General features: G+C 47.7%; 1 protein-coding gene across 8 annotated transcripts in view; it reads right to left on the bottom strand.

The window, feature by feature from the left end:
* The window catches only part of ryk (inactive tyrosine-protein kinase RYK), a 117,704-nt gene that overhangs the window by 47,677 nt on the left and 49,600 nt on the right, over positions 1-20,427 (bottom strand). For 6 of the 8 annotated variants that reach the window (XR_016496376.1, XR_016496375.1, XM_090236453.1 and 3 more), the window contains exons 6-8: positions 19,871-20,009; positions 18,024-18,124; positions 11,375-11,458 (exon numbers count right to left, since the gene is read on the bottom strand). Coding sequence is in view for 6 of the 8 variants with exons in the window: in XM_090236453.1 (XP_090092579.1) it covers positions 11,375-11,458; positions 18,024-18,124; positions 19,871-20,009 (324 nt within the window). In the remaining 2 variants the exon portion in view is untranslated. The remainder of the gene's footprint in view (positions 1-11,374; positions 11,459-18,023; positions 18,125-19,870; positions 20,010-20,427) is intronic. The other 2 variants (XM_090236455.1, XM_090236454.1) reach the window with 1 other exon arrangement.

Genomic DNA, 20,427 nt, shown 5'->3' with positions numbered 1-20,427 from the left:
TCAGAGGAGACAGATACCACATTATACAGCAGCACACTGTAACACGTCAGTGTAGACAGATACCACATAATACAGCAGCATACTGTAACACGTCAGTGGAGACAGATACCACATTATAATACAGCAGCATACTGTAACATGTCAGTGGAGACATACCACATTATAATACAGCATACTGTAACACGTCAGTGGAGACAGATACCACATTATAATAACAGCAGCATACTGTAACACGTCAGAGGAGACAGATACCACATTATAATACAGCAGCATACTGTAACATGTCAGTGGAGACAGATACCACATTATAATACAGCAGCATACTGTAACATGTCAGTGGAGACATACCACATTATAATACAGCATACTGTAACACGTCAGTGGAGACAGATACCACATTATAATAACAGCAGCATACTGTAACATGTCAGAGGAGACAGATACCACATTATAATACAGCAGCATACTGTAACACGCCAGAGGAGACAGATACCACATTATAATACAGCATACTGTAACACGTCAGTGGAGACAGATACCACATTATAATAACAGCAGCATACTGTAACACGTCAGTGGAGACAGATACCACATTATAATAACAGCAGCATACTGTAACACGTCAGAGGAGACAGATACCACATTATAATACAGCAGCATACTGTAACACGTCAGTGGAGACAGATACCACATAATACAGCATACTGTAACACGTCAGTGGAGACATACCACATTATAATACAGCAGCATACTGTAACACGTCAGAGGAGACAGATACCACATTATAATACAGCAGCATACTGTAACACGTCAGAGGAGACAGATACCACATAATAAAGCTGCATCTGTAACACGTCAGAGGAGACAGATACCACATTATAATACAGCATCATACTGTAACATGTCAGAGGAGACAGATACAGTATGCTGCTGTATTATAATGTGGTATCTGTCTCCTCTGACGTGTTACAGTATGCTGCTGTATTATACTGTGGTAACACGTCAGAGGAGACAGATACCACATAATACAGCAGCATACTGTAACACGTCAGTGGAGACAGATACCACATTATAATACAGCAGCATACTGTAACACGTCAGTGGAGACATACCACATTATAATACAGCAGCATACTGTAACACGTCAGAGGAGACAGAAACCACATTATAATACAGCAGCATACTGTAACACGTCAGAGGAGACAGATACAGTATGCTGCTGTATTATAATGTGGTATCTGTCTCCTCTGACGTGTTACAGTATGCTGCTGTATTATGTGGTATCTGTCTCCTCTGACGTGTTACAGTATGCTGCTGTATTATAATGTGGTAACACGTCAGAGGAGACAGATACCACATAATACAGCAGCATACTGTAACACGTCAGAGGAGACAGATACCACATTATAATACAGCAGCATACTGTAACACGTCAGAGGAGACAGATACCACATTATAATACAGCAGCATACTGTAACACGTCAGAGGAGACAGATACCACATTATAATACAGCAGCATACTGTAACACGTCAGTGGAGACAGATACCACATTATAATACAGCAGCATACTGTAACACGTCAGTGGAGACAGATACCACATTATAATACAGCATACTGTAACACGTCAGTGGAGACAGATCCCACATTATAATACAGCAGCATACTGTAACACGTCAGAGGAGACAGATACCACATTATAATACAGCATACTGTAGTCTAAACACTGCTGGCTAACAGGTAAAGAAGGAATCCTTTGTGAGCCCTCCCTTATTCCCAGTCCCAAATGGCACCCTATTCCCTATGTAGTGCACTACTTTTCACCAGGTACTACATAGGGAATAGAGGGCCATTTGAGAGTCACCCTCAGAGCGTGTGGTTAACCGCTGGTGAATACTGGAGGATTGAGGCGAGACGCAATCCAATGAGAGACATCAAAACAGAGGACGCCTTGAACAAAATCAGATGGACATGAAAAGTACCATAGCTACAATCTGGGATTTGAGTTTCAGCCCAACAGCAGAAACAACATTTAAGATATACAGGTAACTGCTGTTGGGTATTTTGATATGCAGTAAATAGTGTGTCTTAATAGGGTGTTGGGCCACCACGGGGCGCCAGAACAGCTTCAACGCACCTTGGCATAGTTCCTACAAGAGTCTGGATCTCTATTGGAGGGATACCGACAACGATTCTTTCACAAGAAATTAACAGCATTTAGTGTTTTGTGGACGGTGGTGGAAAACGCTGTCTCGGGTACCCCTCCAGAACCTTCCATAAGAGTTCAATTGGGTTGAGTTATGGTGACAGACACACGGTGCGCGGGTCAGCTGTTTGTTCCCCCGCGACTGCTAATAAAACTATCCGTAACCACCTGACTATATGTGATAGTGTAAATCTGAGTCCTGCACCCGCTAATATAGAACACGCTAGTCAGAGATGGCAGAACGATTCTTTAACAGGATCCTTTTTTTGTTGTTGCTCAATTTAGATTAGTTTCTTCTTATAATTTCCAACATTCTGCTAAGCTATAAGTCTCTAATTAGATACATGAAGCATCTCTTCTGTCATTACTTGTTGTCCTAGAAGACTAAATAAACACTTGCTCACCAGAATAATGTCATCAATCGATAGAATGAATGCTTCCAATCTACTTGACATCAGTCGAAGTTCTCTGTAACAGATCCTTCATTCGCAGGAGCAAATAAGTCTAGGGACCACCGGGGACAAAACGCAATCCCCCCCCCCCTCTTAAAAAAACAATTATAATGGCAAAGAGTTTCTGTGCAACATTTCCTAATGCCATCAGTTTGACTGGCTGTAGGTAGTAGAAATCTGTGAAAACGACACAGCATGTTTGTGATAATATTTCAGTTGGGCTTGAATGATGCTGATAGAGGTAACACCTCTCTGCAGGCTGTCCCCTAACTGTGCATTCACGTGTTCTCAAGATGCTGAAAGAAATAAAATCCTATTTCTCCTGTTCGCGAGTCAAAATGTACTTCTTTTTTTTTTTTGTGGAAAAGAAATGCTGGAATAATTGTGCAGGAGTTAATATTAAGGCTAGGTTAAAGACCTACAGTCAGTGTCCAGATTTCATCTGGCATTCAACCCATCTCAACAGTAAGCTACAGTTCCCTTGAGATAACACAGGCCTATTTGAAGTCACTGTCTTGTGACTCACAGCCAGCACCCCGGCACAGCCAGCACCCCCGGCACAGCCAGCACCCCCGGCACAGCCAGCACCCCCGGCACAGCCAGCACCCCCGGCACAGCCAGCACCCCCGGCACAGCCAGCACCCCCGGCACAGCCAGCACCCCCGGCACAGCCAGCACTGTTATCATCCTCTTTTACCACTTCACCAAATCTTTCCGAAACTTTCCTGTTCTGGTCCTCCCTTCCCTTTATTTTCAACTCTCCATTTCACAGCTTTTCTCTTATTTAATTCAACATCATTGTCCTTTTTGTCTCAGTGGATCGACGTGAACTTTTTCTGCACCATCCCAAAACGTTTTAATTTCTTTGCGATTGGTGTGTAGACTATTCGGTGTGTTAAAAGTTTTGCGCTATAGCTTAAGCTGGCAAAAGCGTAACTGACAACAAAACCTCAAATTGATACATTAATGGATTTTTTTTTTTTTTATCAAATCTAATTTTATTTGTGACAAGCGTCGAATACAACCGGTGTAGACCTTACAGTGAAATGATTACCTACAAGCCCTTTACCAACAAATGCAGTTAAGAAAAATAACTGTTAAGTATTCTTTCTTCAACCCACCCTTCATCCACACAATATTTCATGACCTTAAACCCCAACTGTCCCGCGGATATAACCATCACTATCACACACCCTTCAAACACTCTATGCTCCTTTCAGACCAAATCAAATGTATTTATATAGCCCTTCGTACATCAGCTGATATCTCAAAGTGCTGTACAGAAACCCAGCCTAAAACCCCAAAACAGCAAGCAATGCAGGTGTAGAAGCACGGTGGCTAGGAAAAACTCCCTAGAAAGGCCAAAACCTAGGAAGAAACCTAGACCCCTCTTTCAAAGTCACCGAGATCTCTTCTTCTAGCTAAAACAATGGGCAACTGTGGATTTTTATACATGACCCTAAGCATGATGGGATGTTAACGGCTTAATTAACTCAGGAACCACACCTGTGTGGAAGCACCTGCTTTCAATATAGCAGGTATCCCGATTTTACTCAAGTGTTTCCTTTATTTTGGCAGTTAACCAATAAGGCTCATCATTCATTTAAAAAAAATAATAATTAAAGAAGACAAAAATACCTGTAAATATCCCAGGGTGCACCTTTAAAACATCAGTATGAAATTGGGTTGAGATACTCCAGTCCAGGACAAGCTAAACGAAGCTAAGCCCGAGGGATCCGTGAAGAAACTCTTCAACGTGTCTTCAACGCATGCTAGCGCATATCCCTCCCATCCTACATGTCAATCTAAACATTTTAAGCCCACTTCACATGGAAAAGTGAAACACGCTAAATGAACCTCAAATCACATGATGCCTCCAGGCGACAGTGAGATCAGGATTGGTATGTGCCTTCATCATATCGAAAGATTATCTGTTGCATAAATAGATGAGTTAAAACAGCTGAAGAGACATGTTTGTGTTTCCAGCTCCAGCGGTGCAATGCAATGGTTAACAGCACAACACTATCTAAAACGGCACAATACTATCTAACAGCACAATACTATCTAAGAAAGTCGTGAAGAGGGCACGACAACGCCTTTCCCCCCCTCGGGAGACTGAAAAGATATCAACAGCTGCACCGTCGAGAGCCTCCTGACTGGTTGCATCACCGGCTGATATGGCGACTGCTCGGCATCTGACCGTAAGGCGCTACAGAGGGTGATACGTACAAGCCCAGTACATCACTGGGACCAAGCTTCCTGCCATCCAGGACCTTTGTACCAGGCAGTGTCAGAGGAAGGCCCAAAGAATTGTCAAAGACTCCAGTCACCCCAGTCATAGACTGTCCTTTCTGCTACCGCAAGGCAAGCGGTACAGGGGCTCCGAGTCTAGAACCAAAAGGATCCTCAACAGCTTCTACCCCCCAAGCCATAAAACTGCTGAACAGCTAATAAAATGGCTACCCCAACAATTTACATTGACCCCCACCCCTTAACACTACTGCTACTCTCCGTTTATCCATGCATAGTCACTTTACCCCTGTCCAACTGACCTCGGCTCAGTACAGGTACCACTTCAATATAGCCTCATTATTGTTATTTTAGTGTGTTATTTTTTTTACTTTAGTTTATTTAGTAAATATTTTCTTAACTATATTTTCTTTAGAACTGCGTTGTTGGTTAAAGGGCTTGTAGTAAGGAAGCATTTCACTGTTGTATTTGGAGCATGTGACAAATATTTGTTATTTCATTTTTTAAAACAGCACAATACTACTAACTAACAGGACAATACTGGACACAAATAAAACAAAACAATTAGAAGAAACAAGAAATATCAGAATAAGATATGTTAGTGGCAGGTCATATATTTTTTATATAATGTAACTATAAAATATAACGAAACTATAACATATAATGTACTATAACATATAATGTACTATAACATATAATGAAACTATAACATATAATGTAAGTATAAAATGTAATGTAAGTAGAAAATATTAGGTTTTATAGCACACCATCAGTAGCATCTTTACATGTTTTCTGAGATAAACCTGTTACATGGAGCAGACATTTGCCTTGTATTTCTACAGTCTTCAGACCAGAGAGATGTCAAAACGTTTTGCTGCCACCTAGTGGCTAAACTGAGAACAGCACCAAACTACGTTAAACATCAACCACCCGTGCGTGCGTGTCTGATCAGTAGATCTGTGACGATTAATTGTCATGAAAATAACCACAGATTTCCTAATTGTCATTTTCGTTGAAACATGTTTTGAGCTTGTATTGCATCTTTGGCTACGGTCTAACAAATACAACACAGCTCTGGAGACAACCATTGGCTCTACGGCTTAACGAATACAACACAGCTCTACGGCCTAACGAATACAACACAGCTCTGGAGACAACCATTGGCTCTACGGCCTAACAAATACAACACAGCTCTGGAGACAACCGTTGGCTCTACGGCCTAACAAATACAACACAGCTCTGGAGACAACCATTGGCTCTACGGCCTAACAAATACAACACAGCTCTGGAGACAACCATTGGCTCTACGGCCTAACAAATACAACACAGCTCTGGAGACAACCATTGGCTCTACGGCTTAACGAATACAACACAGCTCTGGAGACAACCATTGGCTCTACGGCCTAACAAATACAACACAGCTCTACGGCCTAACGAATACAACACAGCTCTGGAGACAACCATTGGCTCTACGGTCTAACAAATACAACACAGCTTTGGAGACAACCATTGGCTCTACGGTCTAACGAATACAACACAGCTCTACGGTCTAACGAATACAACACAGCTCTGGAGACAACCGTTGGCTCTACGGTCTAATGAATACAACACAGCTCTGGAGACAACCGTTGGCTCTACGGTCTAGCGAATACAACACAGCTCTGGAGACAACCGTTGGCTCTACGGTCTAACGAATACAACAGAGCTCTGGAGACAACCGTTGGCTCTACGGCCTAACAAATACAACACAGCTCAAGAGACAACCGTTGGCTCTACGGTCTAACGAATACAACACAGCTCTGGAGACAACCGTTGGCTCTACGGCCTAACAAATACAACACAGCTCTACGGCCTAACAAATACAACACAGCTCTGGAGACAACCGTTGGCTCTACGGCCTAACGAATACAACACAGCTCTACGGCCTAACAAATACAACACAGCTCTGGAGACAACCGTTGGCTCTACGGCCTAACGAATACAACACAGCTCTGGAGACAACCGTTGGCTCTACGGCCTAACAAATACAACACAGCTCAAGAGACAACCGTTGGCTCTACGGTCTAACGAATACAACACAGCTCTGGAGACAACCGTTGGCTCTACGGCCTAACAAATACAACACAGCTCTGGAGACAACCGTTGGCTCTACGGCCTAACAAATACAACACAGCTCTGGAGACAACCGTTGGCTCTACGGTCTAACAAATACAACACAGCTCTGGAGACAACCATTGGCTCTACGGCTTAACGAACACAACACAGCTCTACGGCCTAACGAATACTACACAGCTCTGGAGACAACCATTGGCTCTACGGCCTAACAAATACAACACAGCTCTGGAGACAACCATTGGCTCTACGGCTTAACGAATACAACACAGCTCTACGGCCTAACGAATACAACACAGCTCTGGAGACAACCATTGGCTCTACGGCCTAACAAATACAACACAGCTCTGGAGACAACCATTGGCTCTACGGCTTAACGAATACAACACAGCTCTGGAGACAACCATTGGCTCTACGGCCTAACAAATACAACACAGCTCTACGGCCTAACGAATACAACACAGCTCTGGAGACAACCATTGGCTCTACGGCCTAACAAATACAACACAGCTCTACGGCCTAACGAATACAACACAGCTCTGGAGACAACCATTGGCTCTACGGCCTAACGAATACAACACAGCTCTGGAGACAACCATTGGATCTACGGTCTAACAAATACAACACAGCTCTGGAGACAACCATTGGCTGTACGGTCTAACAAATACAACACAGCTCTACGGCCTAACGAATACAACACAGCTCTGGAGACAACCATTGGCTCTACGGCCTAACAAATACAACACAGCTCTACGGCCTAACGAATACAACACAGCTCTGGAGACAACCGTTGGCTCTACGGCCTAACAAATACAACACGGCTCTGGAGACAACCGTTGGCTCTACGGCCTAACAAATACAACACAGCTCTGGAGACAACCGTTGGCTCTACGGCCTAACAAATACAACACAGCTCTACGGCCTAACAAATACAACACAGCTCTGGAGACAACCGTTGGCTCTACGGTCTAGCGAATACAACACAGCTCTGGAGACAACCGTTGGCTCTACGGCCTAACGAATACAACACAGCTCTGGAGACAACCGTTGGCTCTACGGTCTAACGAATACAACACAGCTCTGGAGACAACCGTTGGCTCTACGGCCTAACAAATACAACACAGCTCTGGAGACAACCGTTGGCTCTACGGTCTAACGAATACAACACAGCTCTACGGCCTAACGAATACAACACAGCTCTGGAGACAACCGTTGGTTCTACGGTCTAACGAATACAACACAGCTCTGGAGACAACCGTTGGCTCTACGGCCTAACGAATACAACACAGCTCTGGAGACAACCGTTGGTTCTACGGTCTAACGAATACAACACAGCTCTGGAGACAACCGTTGGCTCTACGGCCTAACGAATACAACACAGCTCTGGAGACAACCGTTGGCTCTACGGCCTAACGAATACAACACAGCTCTGGAGACAACCGTTGGCTCTACGGCCTAACGAATACAACACAGCTCTGGAGACAACCGTTGGCTCTACGGCTTAACGAACACAACACAGCTCTGGAGACAACCGTTGGCTCTACGGCCTAACAAATACAACACAGCTCTGGAGACAACCATTGGCTCTACGGTCTAACGAATACAACACAGCTCTGGAGACAACCGTTGGCTCTACGGTCTAACAAATACAACACAGCTCTACGGTCTAACGAATACAACACAGCTCTGGAGACAACCGTTGGCTCTACGGTCTAACGAATACAACACAGCTCTGGAGACAACCGTTGGCTCTACGGTCTAACGAATACAACACAGCTCTGGAGACAACCGTTGGCTCTACGGTCTAACAAATACAACACAGCTCTACGGTCTAACGAATACAACACAGCTCTGGAGACAACCGTTGGCTCTACGGTCTAACAAATACAACACAGCTCTGGAGACAACCGTTGGCTCTATGGTCTAGCGAATACAACACAGCTCTGGAGACAACAAACTCCAAAACAAAATGGTTTAAGCGCTTGGAACGTTTGGAAACTAAGCTTTTCCTCCAGACTGCTGCTGCTCTGCTCGTAAAATATTGACACATTTGACCCTTTTCATGTCAACATATTAAACTGATATTAGGTAAACTATTAGGTAAACTAAAGGCACTGCAACATCGCCAATGAGAGTGTGTTTCGATGAAATTAATTTTACTGGAAGGAGTATTGTTGCACTTTTATGAGGACTGAAGCCAACTCCTGCAATATGGATGGATTAGCTAAACACTATAGATGATTAAAAACAAACAAACAAACAAACAAACAAGTGATAGTAAACATGAGGATGAATGAATCCGTTAGAAGTAGAAGTTATGATTAGGGCCTCTGTGTTTCAGAACAATAAAAATGTCACATGACAGATTTGATCCTGTATTTTTAAGCCTTCTACAGAAATTAACATTACACCAAAAAATAAAAGTAATTGTGTTTGAGGATGGGCCCACGGTAAGACTGGACTAGTGCATTGGGGATGGGCCCACGGTAAGACTGGACTAGTGCAGTGGGGATGGGCCCACGGTAAGACTGGACTAGTGCAGTGGGGATGGGCCCACGGTAAGACTGGACTAGTGCAGTGGGGATGGGCCCACGGTAAGACTGGACTAGTGCAGTGGGGATGGGCCCACGGTAAGACTGGACTAGTGCAGTGGGGATGGGCCCACGGTAAGACTGGACTAGTGCAGTGGGGATGGGCCCACGGTAAGACTGGACTAGTGCAGTGGGGATGGGCCCACGGTAAGACTGGACTAGTGCAGTGGGGATGGGCCCACGGTAAGACTGGACTAGTGCAGTGGGGATGGGCCCACGGTAAGACTGGACTAGTGCAGTGGGGATGGGCCCACGGTAAGACTGGACTAGTGCAGTGGGGATGGGCCCACGGTAAGACTGGACTAGTGCAGTGGGGATGGGCCCACGGTAAGACTGGACTAGTGCAGTGGGGATGGGCCCACGGTAAGACTGGACTAGTGCAGTGGGGATGGGCCCACGGTAAGACTGGACTAGTGCAGTGGGGGATGGGCCCACGGTAAGACTGGACTAGTGCAGTGAGGATGGGCCCACGGTAAGACTGGACTAGTGCAGTGGGGATGGGCCCACGGTAAGACTGGACTAGTGCAGTGGGGATGGGCCCACGGTAAGACTGGACTAGTGCAGTGGGGATGGGCCCACGGTAAGACTGGACTAGTGCAGTGAGGATGGGCCCACGGTAAGACTGGACTAGTGCAGTGGGGATGGGCCCACGGTAAGACTGGACTAGTGCAGTGAGGATGGGCCCACGGTAAGACTGGACTAGTGCAGTGGGGATGGGCCCACGGTAAGACTGGACTAGTGCAGTGGGGATGGGCCCACGGTAAGACTGGACTAGTGCAGTGAGGATGGGCCCACGGTAAGACTGGACTAGTGCAGTGGGGATGGGCCCACGGTAAGACTGGACTAGTGCAGTGGGGATGGGCCCACGGTAAGACTGGACTAGTGCAGTGGGGGATGGGCCCACGGTAAGACTGGACTAGTGCAGTGAGGATGGGCCCACGGTAAGACTGGACTAGTGCAGTGGGGATGGGCCCACGGTAAGACTGGACTAGTGCAGTGGGGATGGGCCCACGGTAAGACTGGACTAGTGCAGTGGGGATGGGCCCACGGTAAGACTGGACTAGTGCAGTGGGGATGGGCCCACGGTAAGACTGGACTAGTGCAGTGGGGATGGGCCCACGGTAAGACTGGACTAGTGCAGTGGGGATGGGCCCACGGTAAGACTGGACTAGTGCAGTGGGGATGGGCCCACGGTAAGACTGGACTAGTGCAGTGGGGATGGGCCCACGGTAAGACTGGACTAGTGCAGTGGGGATGGGCCCACGGTAAGACTGGACTAGTGCAGTGGGGGATGGGCCCACGGTAAGACTGGACTAGTGCAGTGAGGATGGGCCCACGGTAAGACTGGACTAGTGCAGTGGGGATGGGCCCACGGTAAGACTGGACTAGTGCAGTGGGGATGGGCCCACGGTAAGACTGGACTAGTGCAGTGGGGATGGGCCCACGGTAAGACTGGACTAGTGCAGTGAGGATGGGCCCACGGTAAGACTGGACTAGTGCAGTGGGGATGGGCCCACGGTAAGACTGGACTAGTGCAGTGGGGATGGGCCCACGGTAAGACTGGACTAGTGCAGTGGGGATGGGCCCACGGTAAGACTGGACTAGTGCAGTGGGGATGGGCCCACGGTAAGACTGGACTAGTGCAGTGGGGATGGGCCCACGGTAAGACTGGACTAGTGCAGTGAGGATGGGCCCACGGTAAGACTGGACTAGTGCAGTGGGGATGGGCCCACGGTAAGACTGGACTACATGTGACTGAACTTACTTCTGGTTTCATGGACGGGGGCTTCAGGGTTTGGGAAGGTGGCGGCAGCAAGCTGGAGAACGGGTGCAGTGCCAGGGTGATGGTCTGATGGTGAGAGGACAGGGGGGGTGTGGAGGGAGGGCGAGAGAGAGAGAGAGAGGTGATTAAGGGTTGGGTAAATGACAGGTGTGGGATGGTACCATTAAACACATCAAAGCAGATTAGAGGACACAGCCACCTGCAGTAGGAGGAGGAAGAAGGCATCATGAAGTGCTTTGAGAGACTAGTCAAGGACCATAATCACCTCCACCCTACCTGTCACCGTAGACCCACTTCAATTTGCATACTGCCCCAATAGGTCCACAGACGATGCAATCGCCATCACACTGCCCTATCCCATCTGGACAAGAGGAATACCTATGTAAGAATGCTGTTCATTGACTACAGCTCAGCATTCAACACCATAGTACCCTACAAACTCGTCATTAAGATCGAGACCCCGCCCTGTGCAACTGGGTCCTGTTCTTCCTGACGGGCCGCCCCCAGATGGTGAGGGTAGGTAACAACATCTCCACCCCGCTGATCCGCAACACTGGGGCCCCACAAGGGTGCGTTCTGAGCCCTCTCCTGTACTCCCTGTTCACCCATGACTGCGTGGCCACGCACGCCTCCAACTCAATCATCAAATTTGCAGACGACACTACAGTGATAGGCTTGATTACCAACAACGAGGTGGCGGCCTACAGGGAGGAGTTGAGGGCCATCGGAGTGTGGTGTCAGGAAAATAACCTCACACTCAACGTCAACAAAACCCCCCTATCCACATCGATGGGACAGTAGTGTAGAGGGTAGTACGTTTTAAGTTCCTCGGCGAACACATCACAGACAAACTGAATTGGTCCACCCACACAGACAGCATCGTGAAGAAGGCACAGCAGCGCCTCTTCAACCTCAGGAGGCTAAAGAAATTTGGCTGGTCACCAAAAACACTCCTGTCGGGCTGTAACACCGCCTGGTACGGCAACTGCTCCGCCCACAACCGCAAGGCCCTCCAGAGGGTAGTGAGGTCTGCACAACGCATCACCGGGGGCAAACTACCTGCCCTCCAGGACACCTACACCACCCGATGTCACAGGAAGGCCATAAAGATCATCAAGGACATCAACCACCCGAGCCACTGCCTGTTCACCCCGCTATCATCCACAGGGGGACACAGGGGGACACAGCCCCGTCACCCTGCAGTAGGAGGGGGACACATCCCCGTCACCCTGCAGTAGGAGGGGGACACAGCCCCGTCACCCTGCAGTAGGAGGGGGACACAGCCCCGTCACCCTGCAGTAGGAGGGGGACACAGCCCCGTCACCCTGCAGTAGGAGGGGGACACAGCCCCGTCACCCTGCAGTAGGAGGGGGACACAGCCCCGTCACCCTGCAGTAGGAGGGGGACACAGCCCCGTCACCCTGCAGTAGGAGGGGGACACAGCCCCGTCACCCTGCAGTAGGAGGGGGACACAGCCCCGTCACCCTGCAGTAGGAGGGGGACACAGCCCCGTCACCCTGCAGTAGGAGGGGGACACAGCCCCGTCACCCTGCAGTAGGAGGGGGACACAGCCCCGTCACCCTGCAGTAGGAGGGGGACACAGGCCCGTCACCCTGCAGTAGGAGGGGGACACAGGCCCGTCACCCTGCAGTAGGAGGGGGACACAGCCCCGTCACCCTGCAGTAGGAGGGGGACACAGCCCCGTCACCCTGCAGTAGGAGGGGGACACAGCCCCGTCACCCTGCAGTAGGAGGGGGACACAGGCCCGTCACCCTGCAGTAGGAGGGGGACACAGGCCCGTCACCCTGCAGTAGGAGGGGGACACAGGCCCGTCACCCTGCAGTAGGAGGGGGACACAGGCCCGTCACCCTGCAGTAGGAGGGGGACACAGGCCCGTCACCCTGCAGTAGGAGGGGGACACAGGCCCGTCACCCTGCAGTAGGAGGGGGACACAGGCCCGTCACCCTGCAGTAGGAGGGGGACACAGGCCCTTCACCCTGCAGTAGGAGGGGGACACAGGCCCGTCACCCTGCAGTAGGAGGGGGACACAGGCCCGTCACCCTGCAGTAGGAGGGGGACACAGCCCCGTCACCCTGCAGTAGGAGGGGGACACAGCCCCGTCACCCTGCAGTAGGAGGGGGACACAGCCCCGTCACCCTGCAGTAGGAGGGGGACACAGCCCCGTCACCCTGCAGTAGAAGGGGGACACAGCCCCGTCACCCTGCAGTAGGAGGGGGACACAGCCCCGTCACCCTGCAGTAGGAGGGGGACACAGCCCCGTCACCCTGCAGTAGGAGGGGGACACAGCCCCGTCACCCTGCAGTAGGAGGGGGACACATCCCCGTCACCCTGCAGTAGGAGGGGGACACATCCCCGTCACCCTGCAGTAGGAGGGGGACACAGCCCCGTCACCCTGCAGTAGGAGGGGGACACATCCCCGTCACCCTGCAGTAGGAGGGGGACACAGCCCCGTCACCCTGCAGTAGGAGGGGGACACAGCCCCGTCACCCTGCAGTAGGAGGGGGACACATCCCCGTCACCCTGCAGTAGGAGGGGGACACAGCCCCGTCACCCTGCAGTAGGAGGGGGACACAGCCCCGTCACCCTGCAGTAGGAGGGGGACACAGCCCCGTCACCCTGCAGTAGGAGGGGGACACAGCCCCATCACCCTGCAGTAGGAGGGGGACACAGCCCCATCACCCTGCAGTAGGAGGGGGACACAGCCCCATCACCCTGCAGTAGGAGGGGGACACAGCCCCATCACCCTGCAGTAGGAGGGGGACACAGCCCCATCACCCTGCAGTAGGAGGGGGACACAGCCCCATCACCCTGCAGTAGGAGGGGGACACAGCCCCATCACCCTGCAGTAGGAGGAGGACACAGCCCCGTCACCCTGCAGTAGGAGGAGGACACAGCCCCATCACCCTGCAGTAGGAGGGGGACACAGCCCCATCACCCTGCAGTAGGAGGAGGACACAGCACCAACACCCTGCAGTAGGAGGAGGACACAGCACCAACACCCTGCAGTAGGAGGAGGACACAGCACCAACACCCTGCAGTAGGAGGACACAGCCACTAGATGGCCACAGTGTACACCCTCTTACACAGATTCATGTACACACCACTGAGTAAAATGCATGACGAATCAGACTTCCGTATTGGCCATTTGTGTTTATACAGGACATCCCGCCCCAACCTACCGTCAACCAAATCATGTCAATGAAGAGCTATATATACGGAGCAATCCACACAGTTACAACATTTGGGAGGTGCACGGCAATGCGGAACCAACTCAATCTGACCTCTGCATGCCTCCGGAGGCTACTCCATAAGGAGCTTTCAGATCAAGCATAAAATTGGCTTTTAAACAGTCATCACAATGAATGGAAATGTTTGGTGGCATGAATGGAATAAGACAAAAACAATGCTGATACAGCCTTATTCTAAAATGGATTAAAAATATATATAAATTCTCAAATCTCCACACAATACACGATAATGACAAAGCAAACACAGGTTTTTAAAAATGTTAGCCAACTTATTACAAATAAAAACTGAAATCTCATATTTACATAAGTATTCAGACCCTTTACTCAATACTTTGCTGAAGCACCTTTGGAAGTGATTACAGCCTCGAGTCTTCTTGGGTATGACGCTACAAGCTTGGCACACCTGTATTTGGGGAGTTTCTCCCATTCTTCTCTGCAGATCCTCTCAAGCTCTGTCAGGTTGGATGGGGAGTGTCGCTGCACAGCTATTTTTTGGTCTTTCCAGAAATGTCTGATTGGGTTCAAGTCCGGGCTCCGGTTGGGCCACTCAAGGACATTGAGACCTGTCCCGAAGCCACTCCTGAGTTGTCTTGGCTGTGTGTTTAGGGTCATTGTCCTGTTGGAAGGTGAACCTTCTCCCCAGTCTGAGGTCCTGAGCAGGTTTTCATCAAGGACCTCTGTACTTTGCTCTGTTCATCTTTCCCTCGATTCTGACGAGTCAACCAGTTTCTGCCTCTGAAAAACATCCCCATAGCATGAGGCTGCCACCACCATGCTTCACCGTAAGAATGTTGACAGGTTTCCTCCAAACCTGACTTTTGGCATTCAGGCCAAAGAGTTCAATCTTGCTTTCATCAGACAAGATAATCTTGTTTTCTCATGGTCTGAGAGTCCTTAAGGTGCCTTTTGGCAAACTCCAAGCGGGCTGTCATGTGCCTTTTACTGAGTAGTGGCTTTCCTTCTACCCACTCTACCATAAAGGCCTGATTGGTGGAGTGCTACAGAGATGGTTGTCCTTCTGGAAGGTTCTCCCATCTCCTTAACAGCTTCTACCCCCAAGCCATAAGACTGCTGAACAAATAATCAAATGGCCACCCAGAGTATTTACATTGCCCCCCCCCTCCCCTTTGTTTTGTACACTGCTGCTACTCGCTGTTTACTGTCTATGCACAGTCACTTTACTCCAACCTCCATGTAAGAATTACCTCGACTAACCTGTACCCCTGCACATTGACTCTACCAGTACCACTGTATATAGCCTCGTTATTTTGGTTATGTAAATAACGTGTTACTTTATTAGATTTTTTTTACTTTATTTAGTGAATATTTTCTTAACTCTATTTCTTGAAGTGCATTGTTGGTTAAAGGCTTGTAAGTAGAGGTCGACCGATTAATCGGAATGGCCGATTAATTAGGGCCGATTTCAAGTTTTCATAACAATCGGAAATCGGTATTTTTTGGGCGCCGATTTGCAGATTTAAAAAATATATATATTTTATTTTATTTATACCTTTACTTAACTAGGCAAGTCAGTGTAACCGAAGTGAAATGGCTAGCTAGTTAGCGCGCGCTAATAGCGTTTCAAACATCACTCGCTCTGAGCCTTCTAGTAGTTGTTCCCCTTGCTCTGCATAGGTAACGCTGCTTCGATGGTGGCTGTTGTCGTTGTGTTGCTGGTTCGAGCCCAGGTAGGAGCGAGGAGAGGGACGGAAGCTATACTGTTACACTGGCAATACTAAAGTGCCTATAAGAACATCCAATAGTCAAAGGTTAATGAAATACAAATGGTATAGAGAGAAATAGTCCTATAATTCCTAGAACAACTACAACCTAAAACTTCTTACCTGGGAATATTGAAGACTTATGTTAAAAGGAACCACCAGCTTTCATATGTTCTCATGTTCTGAGCAAGGAACTGAAACGTTAGCTTTCTTACATGGCACATATTGCACTTTTACTTTCTTCTCCAACACTTTGTTTTTGCATTATTTTAACCAAATTGAACATGTTTCATTATTTATTTGAGACTAAATTGATTTTTATTGATGTATTATATTAAGTTAAAATAAGTGTTCATTCAATATTGTAGTAATTGTCATTATTAAAAAAAATTGCCAGATTAAATCGGCATCGGCTTTTTAGGTCCTCCAATAATCGGTATCGGTGTTGAAAAATCATAGTCGGTCGACCTCTACTTGTAAGTAAGCATTTCACGGTAAGGTTATGTTTGATCTAAACAGAGGAAATCTGGAGCCAGACCATCAGGTTTCTTGGTCACCTTCCTGACCAAGGCCCTTCTTCCCGATTGCTCAGTTTGCTCGGGCGGCCAAGCTCTAGGAGGAATCTTTCTAGAAAGCGTAATGGAGGGAAGCTCATCCTAGACTCGTTGTGGAGAATAAACGTCAGTTGGCCAGAGCGATGTGGATCGGTCGCCAGGCAAGAAAATGGTAGCCATATTGGTCAGGGAGAAATCCAAACCAGTCTAATTGGAATGAATGGCAGTAGAGGCATAATCCTGTGACATATCATGAATTGTAACCTAAAATAGTGTCTTATAATTATACATACAGTTCCTATGGATTTTATACAAATGTTCTGTATAAATAGCCTCTATAATATTTGTAAACAGACCATAAATGTAAAAAACAAACGAGTGCTGTTATATGATACAATATCAGTACGTGTTGCTTTTACAACTTGTAAAAGTCCTATCATCAACTGATGTCAGCCAATGTCTGGCTGGAGACTGACTGCATTGATGAATGCAATGTTGGCATATTGGCAGTTAATTTGAATTTTTTTTTTTAATATTAAATAATTCCTCTAAAACTGGCTGGCTAACTAGCTAACAAACGTACAAATACAGTCTTCAAATTCACTGTTTTACACAATATCTTATCACAGCACTGGCAAACCATGGTTGACCAACTCCCTGACCAACATGGCTGACTGTTCTCACCAATAAGAAGGTTCCATTCTAGTATTCTAACTCCATGGTTCTAATCTCATCATGGTGCTGGCATCAGAAGGTGGGTGTGTATCCAACAAATGACACAGATCCTATCGTTAAACATAAAGAGAGTGTTTGTGACCGTCAGCATAAGAAAATAACGTGCATTACTTTGGTAATGGGGGTAAGAGTGAAAAGAGACAGGACTTTAAGAAACGTCACACAGCAAACAGACGCTGGGGACTCACTCTAAACTACTGGCTGGATCAGGACATTGTCAGAACCGGTTAGTTACAGCACCTTGCAAGTTGAATACGATAAGATGTTCTTGGAAAGGTTAGATGGGGGGTCTAGGAAGTGTCTTACTGTTTCTGTGTGTGTGTGTGTGTGTGTGTGTGTGTGTGTCTCTTACTGGTGACAGCACTGGCGTTGTTGGGTGTGTCAGCTCTCAGGTACTGGGTGGTCTGGGTAGACGGCTGGGACAGGCCCTGGGAACTGCCACTGTCTGAAACACTGGAACACAGAGGAGGGGAGAGGGATGAGAACATGAACTCATGATGAATGTGAGGAAGGAGGTACGAGGAAGACGCCAACTTCACAACACAATTCTCTAACATCATTATCAAGTCATTTTCGGTCGCTCCCATTGGCCACCTGGCCAGGTACCCTATGACATCGTCCTGAAGGAGCCTGTTCTGTCCTGCTAGGCCTCAAACCAGACAGACTTAACAGATGGTGAACCCATCCTTGCTGTACAACCCATCACAAAGAAATCCTCTTCAGGATCTTCCTATTTACAATAAAAGGAGGGTCTGTCCGTTCACATCTCACCAACAGCAGACTGATTCAATCAAACCAACCCTGATAAACAGCATTAAAGCAACTCAATTTATCTCAAATATTGCATTAGATAGATTCCTGGTTGGCTGTGAGAGCATGTGAGAATTTGTTCTGGAGACACAGAGAGAGAGAGAGACACACAGAGAGAGAGACTGTCAGTGCATCCCCCCCAGTAATTAAAGGGACAGTGCCCCCCCCCAGTAATTACCGGGACAGTGCCCCCCCCCAGTAATTACCGGGACAGTGCCCCCCAGTATTTACCGGGACAGTGCCCCCCAGTATTTACCGGAACAGTGCCCCCCAGTAATTACCGGAACAGTGCCCCCCCAGTAATTACCGGGACAGTGCCCCCCCCCCAGTAATTACCGGGACAGTGCCCCCCAGTATTTACCGGGACAGTGCGCCCCCCCCCCTCCCAGTAATTACCGGGACAGTACGCCCCCCCCCCCAGTAATTACCGGGACAGTGCCCCCCCCCAGTAATTACCGGGACAGTGCGCCCCCCCCAGTAATTACCGGGACAGTGCGCCCCCCCCCCCCCCCAGTAATTACCGGGACAGTGCCCCCCCCCCCCCAGTAATTACCGGGACAGTGCATTGTCAGCTTTAATTCGAGGGTATTTTCATTCATATCAGGTGAACGGTTTAGAAATTACAGCACTTTTTGTACAATAGTCACCAAATTTTGTGTAGTAAAAGGTGAAGTATTTGGTACCTTGTGACTCGACACATTTGCTGGTATGTTTTGATTACGCTTCAGATTATTTTGTGCCCAACAGAAATGAATGGTAAATAAATCTAGTGTCATTCTGGAGTCACTTTTATTGTAAATAATGACTCTTCTACATTAATCTGGAAGCTACCATGATTATGGATAATGAAGGAATCGTGAATAATGAGTCAGAAAGTTACAGATACGCAAATATAATAACCCACAAGAAATGCTAACCTTTCACCATTATCATAATGAGAGGTTAACATTTTGGGGGGGGGGATATTTGTGCCTCTAACTTTCTCAATTATCAGGGTAACAAATCAGGGTAGTGTCCACATTAATTTTGAAGTGTATGGGAAAAAAAATACTTCACTTTGTACTACTTTAATACACATATGTGAATTTGTCCCAATACTTTTGCTCCCCTAAAATTGTAGGACAAATTCACAAAAAAAAATAAAAATAAAAATAAATAAATAAATAAATATATAAAATCCAAAAGTTTTAAATATAAAGCCAAAATAAAACATTTTCAAAAATCCCCAATAATTACAGAGGGCACTGTGAATGGAGATCAGTTGAAGTGAGAAGGTTAGGGGAACACCGGATGAATAGGAGGTACCCAGTCTAAAGGGACAGCACACTGTGTGAGACTTCAATACAACATCACTGATCCTCCTTAGAGGCCCCCCAGGTACTGACTGACCTGTTGTCCAGTTCTACTCTCTTCATGCTGTGTAGATGCATAACAGCCAAGACAATGGCCACCAGGAAGATGACAGCACAGCACACCCCAACACTGATATAGAACACCCTGGTCGAGGTGGTAGGAATGGACACTCCATCTGGAGGAGGGAGAGGTATAGAGGTCAGAGGTTAGAGAGAGAGAGAGACAGCACAAAACACCCCAACATTAGTATAGGTAAATCACACTACACAATCTGGCAGTCCGAACAGATGAATGTGGCTTTGGCAGATGACAGGAGAACGCTACCTGCCCGAATGCATAGTCCCAACTGTAAAGTTTGGTGGAGCAGGATTAATGGTATGGGGCTGTTTTTCAGTGAAGGGAAATCTTAATGCTACAGTAAACAATGAGATTCTAGACAATTCCGTGCATCCAAACTTGTGACAACAGATTGGGGAAGGCCCTTTCCTGTTTCAACATGACAATGTCCCATGCACGTCGACTGCAAGCCAGGCCTAATCACCCAACATCAGAGCCCGACCTCACTAATGCTTTTGTGGCTGAATGGAAGCAAG

This window comes from Oncorhynchus mykiss, chromosome 5 (assembly GCF_057628025.1).
Source record: "Oncorhynchus mykiss isolate SJ-2025 chromosome 5, ASM5762802v1, whole genome shotgun sequence".
NCBI classification, from domain to species: Eukaryota; Metazoa; Chordata; class Actinopteri; order Salmoniformes; family Salmonidae; genus Oncorhynchus; species Oncorhynchus mykiss.
Note: the sequence above shows the minus strand (reverse complement) of the source record. Positions and strands in the feature narration are given on the sequence as shown.